This window comes from Puntigrus tetrazona, unplaced genomic scaffold (genome assembly GCF_018831695.1).
Source record: "Puntigrus tetrazona isolate hp1 unplaced genomic scaffold, ASM1883169v1 S000000003, whole genome shotgun sequence".
Classification (NCBI taxonomy): domain Eukaryota; kingdom Metazoa; phylum Chordata; class Actinopteri; order Cypriniformes; family Cyprinidae; genus Puntigrus; species Puntigrus tetrazona.
The window spans coordinates 511,601-518,409 of NW_025047683.1; the positions used below are offsets into that span (position 1 = coordinate 511,601).

Sequence of the window (6,809 nt, forward strand, 5' to 3'; positions counted from 1 at the left end):
TGTGATGCACATAAGAAGCAAATATCTTTGAAGAATCCCAGAACATCGCTCAACTTGACACTTTTTCTCTCTTTCCTCCATATTGTTAATACTGAATACAGGTGCAATGTATCGTAGATGATCCAAGATCCGTATGGACCAGTACCCAAGTGATTTGTGAATTATTATTTTATATAGTGCAACCATCATGAAGTTAACATTATCATTTGCACATGTTTTGCTTGGGCAGTTTACTTTATGCAAACTGTTTTAGACCATTCAGATGAAAAAGCAATCGACCGGGCTTAATTTTTAACATCTTTACATCATATCTAATGCTCAAACAATGTAAAGACATAAAAAAAACACTATTTCCATTAGGTTCATGTGAAGAAGATCCCACACACTACTCATCCTCGATCAACTCCTAAAGGTTCATTTACAGCCGATGAAAATCACAAAAGATCTTTTCTTTGGGGCACAATGATGTCTTTGACCTTTTTAAAAATGAAACCCAACCTGTTTGTTTCTCAGCATCTTCACGCTCAGCTCTGAATGTTTCTTCAATCTTCACGCCTTCATTCTCCTCTTTAATAAACGCCATCTTTATAAGTGTGTGTCACGTGGATCTCAGTCGCTTCAGGAGCTTTATTCTGTGTTTCTACACTTTGTCCTGTTTAAGATAGAATTAATAATATATAAATAATAATTAACAGAAAGAAAAACTACAAACTGAATCTCGGAGTGCGTGTCAATCAAACTCCTCAGTATTCAGAGACAAAATAGCCTTAAATCTCACACACACACACACACACACACACACACACACACACACACACACACACACACATGCAAATGCAGCTCTTAAATGAATAAAACGAGTCTATATAAAATGTTCACATTTGCATTAAGATTAGTTTTCTGATTTGTTACATAGATTTCACTTTATATAATTAGTTTTAGTTGTTCTGTCAAATTAATTTCACGTCAGTGTTTGTTTACATTAATACTATAATTAGCGCGCGCTGTTTCCAGTGAATCAAAACAGTGTTTTTTATGAAGCAATTGATTCAAACGACTCGGTTCTGAAAAGCTTCGTTTCTCCTTCACTGCTGACGGAAGCTATAAGTATTCATAAAATATATTTTTCATATCATAATTCATTTCACGGCTCTATATACAATTCTTTAAACGCGATGCGCTGACTTAAACTATTGAAAAGATTAAAAGCCCACACCTTTCTCTTGAGGAGAATCACAGACGCGGACTTATGACGTCACACCGCCGGAGCAAAATAAAAGTCTTTTTAAACAAAAACCACCAGATTTACTTTATTATTTACATTTATGATCTAAAGTTTATTTCATCTGAATACATTAATTTTAGCTTTACTTGCTGTGAATTTTATCAAAGGTCCATGACTGTGAAGAACATTAATAAACCTGTCTCCTATAAGGATATTAGTGATGCTTTTATATGAGCAACTTGTTTAAAAACACACACACACACACACACACACACACACACACACACACACACACACACAGTTAACGCAACTTGGCAAAGGTCAATGAAATATTTCCAATTCTGTTATCTGCGACGAAGTGCCACACGTTAGTTATTTTTTTACGTTTTATTTTGTGTCACCATCCTTACTCATGTCTTCAAAAAGGGAAAACAGCAACCAAAGACAAAGAAAACCGTGTTCACGTGTGGATTCGAGGCGGTAAATATACAGTTAACAAGGAAACATAGCTGAACGTAAGGAGACTAGATAATCAAAGCAAAGCGTCATGGGAAATGTAGTCCAGAGAAACAGACTAAACTAAGAAGAGTGTCCTCTGGTGGCTGTACATGGGCAGTCCAACAGAAACAGTAATTTCTCTAAATTTAATTTCTCGGGTGAACTAACAAGCTGTGGTCACTGAGGACTTGCATGACGGACGTGAAAATGATTAACTCTTATTAACCTCCATTTATCTTCAAATTAAGATATTTAGATAATTAAAAAATGTTGATTTATTGATTATGTACCATTTCTCTGCTTTTCTCATTATATATAAACGCAACAAATCCTAAAACGTACAATCAACATACTGCACAAAAATTCCGTCTCTTTATTTGGCATAAAGACACCCGATTAAACCAAAGGTGTTCCCGACATTCAATATCCTTCAAGCAGAAAAAGTACATTACCGTAAAAACTAAATCTCATTCTAAGTCATTAATTACTCGGGGAAATCTCATCAATGGTTTTAAAGTGTATTTCTTTGGTTTAAGGTACCAAAGTAAACAACAGTTATCTGTTTCCCAATTTAATATCGTCCCTTTTGAAAACCTTTCTTTTTACATCAAGAAGAAAATATTTTAGAACTTGTTATTTGAAGGTTTAATAAACCGACTACTACAAAAAAATAACAAAAAAACACTTTTGGTCTGGCGGTGTGACGTCATATCTCCGCGCCGCGCGCCTGTCAATATGCTTTTATTAAAATGTTTAAAGTGTTCGCGTTCAGTAGAAAGCGTCAGTGCGGTCTTTCCGTGCCTCGATCGAGGCGTGATGGCGAGTAATTAACGTTTGTTTTGGGGTGTCTTAAACATCGCCACTTCTTTGTTTGAATGAGTTAAGAGCGGAAAGGGCAGACAGATCCAAACATCATTTGAAGGTATGGAAATCAAATTCACTGACTGCTGGTTTTAAATGAATGTAAAAGTACGAACAATATTAGCAGTTACATTTAATAGACACGCTTCAACAATCTCAATACCTCATTACTTAAGCAATATTATATCCGCAGTTGGGTATAAATAAAGATAGCTTTATGTATAATATATATATATATATGTATGTCTGTATGATTTTGTAATTATGTTTTACAGAATTTTTCCATTTTTATTTACAAGTGCACAGCAGTCAAATTAATGAAATAAAACCGCAGCCTTAGAAAGTAAAGCAAAAACGTAAAGTAAAAACGCACTTAAATGCGCTTAATATTGTAAAAATTACCCAAATATTGAAGTATGAACACCACTGCGAATGCGAAAATCTGACCGGATATTTCGATAGTTTCAATTAGAAAGTAGTGTTTGATTTAGGGCCTTTCCGGCATAACTGTATGTGCATTTAACCAGTTAATGGGAAAAGAATACATTCAAAATTAAATGTTTTTCTTTAAAACGGCGCCTACGATAAGCATATGCGTATGACGTATCGTTTTAGTAAAGACTCAAGAGAAAGGAGACGTGTGACCTGTGGAGTGTCGGGGTGCCTCTGGGGCCGGTGTTGGGGAATATTACTTTAATCCCCGGTCGTGGTTCATATCACCCGGGTGTTCCTGGGAGTTTTATTCTGCTGGTTGGATTAGAGTTGGTGAACATCTGCTTACGAACTTCACATATTAATGATGTTCTACTGAGATCAGTATAAGACTACAGCGATTCGGTGAGTCTTGATCTCAACATCGAGAACCTGACGAAGATCGACCTGGGCTTGGTGTGTCACGAGGGGAAAGAAAAGCTAGGTTTATTGTTTGAATAATAACTATCATTAACTGCATCACACCTGTCTCTTGCAGAGCTATGTGACGCGCTGTTGAAAAGATGGCATTTATTGTACTGGAGCATGAAGACTTGAAGATCAAGAAGAGTTCAGAGTCAGCGCGAAGACGCCGAGGAACAGACGCATAGCGCGTTTATTAAAGAGGAGAGTGAGGAACTGTTCAGAGTCAAGCGTGAAGATGCTGAGGAACAAACAGGTTTCTCGAAGCTCGCTCATTTGATCCTCACTAAACTCTACAGAAAGGAATGGTATTGTAAAGAAATAAATGTAATTAGAAATAGGGTCAAAAAGTTGTACAAACTCTAAAAAATCGTTACGTTCATCCTCCAGCGGTTCTCGACCCTATACCAACGCTTACTAAAAACGTTTCACGCTGCTTTTGAAACAATTCATCGGAGATGGGCATTTTTCCGAACGCTTTAAAAATCCTTTCGTGACGCCATTATTAAAGACATCGAACCTGGACTGTTCTCGCTTTAAAAATTGCAGGCCGCTTTCTGATATCCTGTATTTTTACGCTTTTAGAAAGATCGTAGTGACGTGAAGCGGCTTTGTTGAAAGAGATTAAAATGCAGATAAAGGCCCGTTTGAATCCTTTTGGATCTAAGTGCGGCATTCAACATGTTTTGATAAACAGACTTGGAAAAAACGTCTAGGTGTCTCTGGGTAATGTTTCAAATTGGACATTTGAGTGACTATAGGTGACCGTATATCGAAGAATCTTGGTGTTCCCAAGGTTCTATCCTGGACCAGTTTTATTCTCATTATATATATTTCCATTGTGTAGCGCAATACCAAAAATAGCACGAATTATCATCTTTACCCTGATGACGCATATTATACGTTTCAGTTGAGCCTAGAGACACCATTGTAATAGAAAAGTTGTCCAACTGTCTGTCCAGCACTGTAAAGTGGAAAGAACGTTAAACAAAGATGAAACTGAAATTGTGGGTAAAAGCGCAGCAGGAGAGGACTGAAACTGAATTGTGTTAAAGTAAGAGGTAAAGAACCTGGGTGTCATTTTGGACTGTGGTCAGAATTTTAAGTCTCAAGTTAATCACGTTAAAAACATGTTTTTATCACTTGGGAAATATTGCCAGGATTCGCCCTTTTTAATCTATTAATGCTAAGAAAATGTATCTTCTCTCGACTTGATTACTGTAATGCTTTCTATACTGGTTTACCTCAGGGTTCTGTAGTTAGGCTGCAACTGATACAAAATGCAGCAGCTGGAGTATTATTGAAATTAAAGGAACAAGATCATGTTTCACTGGTTTTAATGGAATTAAACTGGTTACCGGTGCACCGAAGCATTGCATAACCTCATCTTACATTTCTGAGACTCTAAGATATATATATATTCCTAATTGAACGTTACGATCCTCTAGTGCTGGACTTGTACACAGTAAATCTCAAGAGGTCTGGGGTACCTATTTTAGTCATTATGCTCAAAAATGTTGAATTGTCTTCAAGTTACGTTTGTTCTTTGTGACATTTAAAAATGGTGTTAATCTCGGTTTGTTTTGTTTTTTGGGTTTTTTTGCATTAGACCTGATGGCACTGAAAGAGGAGAGTCAAGAGGATAATGTTCAGCATGAGAACTTTGATTTGTCGTGTGATTTCATGACTAGAAAGAAATCGCTTAGTTGCTCAAAACCTGAAAAGACTTTTGAAACAGAGCTCAAAAGACAGCAAACAGAAGTTATTTCAACTGCCAACAGTGCGGGAAAAAGTTTCAACAGAAAACGCGAAGCCTTGAAGTCCACATGAGGGTCACACCGAGAGAAAACCAGTCGCGTGTCCTCAGTGTGGAAAGAGTTTCAAACACAAGCAGCATCTCGACGACCACGCGAGGATCCACACCGGAGAGAGACCCTTCACCTGCAGCGAGCACTGGGCGGGAAGAGCTTCAACAGAAAAGGAAACCTTAAAGGCCACATGAGGATCCACACGGGAGAGAAACCTTTCGCATGCATACTGTGCGGAAAGAACTTCAATCAAAAACCATCCTGAAAAGCCACATACGGATTCACACCGAGAGAAAACCTCACGCGTGTCCTCAGTGCGGAAAATGCTTTTCGTATAAACAGCACCTCGTCGACCACGTGAGAGTTCACACCGGAGAGAAGCCGTTCGCCTGCAAACTGTGCGGAAAGAGCTTCATTCAGAAACAGAACCTGAAATACCACATGTTAGACCACAGCGGAGAGAAACCGTGCACACGTGCTCTCAGTGCGGAAGGAGTTTTAAAACACAAACACCTCGACGACCACATGAGGATCCACACCGAGAGAGACCCTTCACCTGCCAGCAGTGTGGCAAGAGCTTTACTCAAAAAGGGACCCTAGAGACCACATGAAAACCCACACCGGAGAGAAGCCGTGACGCCTGCCAACTGTGCGGAAAGAACTTCATTCGAAGCAGAACCTCAAGTACCACATGATAAGTCACAGCGGAGAGAAGCCTCACGCGTGTCCTCAGTGTGGAAAGAGTTTCAAACACAAGCAGCACCTCGACGCCACACACGAGGACCCACACCGGAGAGACCCTTCACCTGCCAGCAGTGGAAGAGCTCACGAAAAGGGAAACCTCAAAAACACCTGAAGATCCACTCGAGAGAAAAACCGCTTGCGTGCGATCAGAGCAAGGACGAATAACTGCTTCAGAAGGACATCCAAACTGTTCCGACTGAGAAACGTCACAAGACCGCACTACCATAACTGTAGACTTTCATCCTAGAGTTGTACGTGACGCACAAAATGTAAATCAGACAGACGCCAGAACTCATGCGCAAAAATCTCTTGGTGGAAGATTTGGCGTTTGTGCATCTCCACCCCGACTCCTCCCAGAAATCACCGTATATGGAGCTTACTATGCATACTTTTACTTTCACTGCATGTAATTTTCATGAATTACACCATGTTTGAGGTACACCGCTGAAGGTGCAAGACATTAAAGAAATACTGAGATCCAGACTATACACCAATTCCATTTGGGCCGTAGCTCACACATTAATTTTATTGCCAAAGTTATCTGATATCATTACATTTTATAATAAAACATAAGAATATCAATGAAAGCAAAACGGCTAACCTTATACTTTTTTACACTGGTTGTATAATATTTCGGCTGTTTTAAACAATTCAAATAAAATTTGTGGCTTGGGTTTACAAGATCTGACAACTTTTTTTAAGTTTTCAAATCAACTATTATTAGCAGTAAGCACTAAACCGTACTGTGCCTTTAAAAGCAGGATAAGTGATTCCTGAAG

General features: G+C 38.7%; 1 protein-coding gene across 1 annotated transcript; it reads left to right on the forward strand.

Annotated features, from left to right (window-relative positions):
- The first annotated feature begins 5,508 nt into the window (after nt 1–5,508).
- Nucleotides 5,509–6,142, forward strand: LOC122331863 (gastrula zinc finger protein XlCGF8.2DB-like). The gene is made up of 2 exons (XM_043229405.1): nt 5,509–5,856; nt 5,960–6,142. Exons 1-2 carry the CDS (start codon nt 5,509–5,511, stop codon nt 6,140–6,142), a joined length of 531 nt encoding a protein of 176 aa, XP_043085340.1.
- Nucleotides 6,143–6,809: the final 667 nt, after the last annotated feature.

Bases quoted from the DNA above. Each gene is read 5' to 3' on its own strand.
- LOC122331863 (XM_043229405.1), top strand. From the start codon at position 5,509: ATGCATACTGTGCGGAAAGAACTTCAATCAAAAACCATCCTGAAAAGC. The intron at 5,857-5,959 runs GCAAGAGCTTTA...CTTCATTCGAAG, and splicing joins CTTCACCTGCCAGCAGTGTG to CAGAACCTCAAGTACCACAT.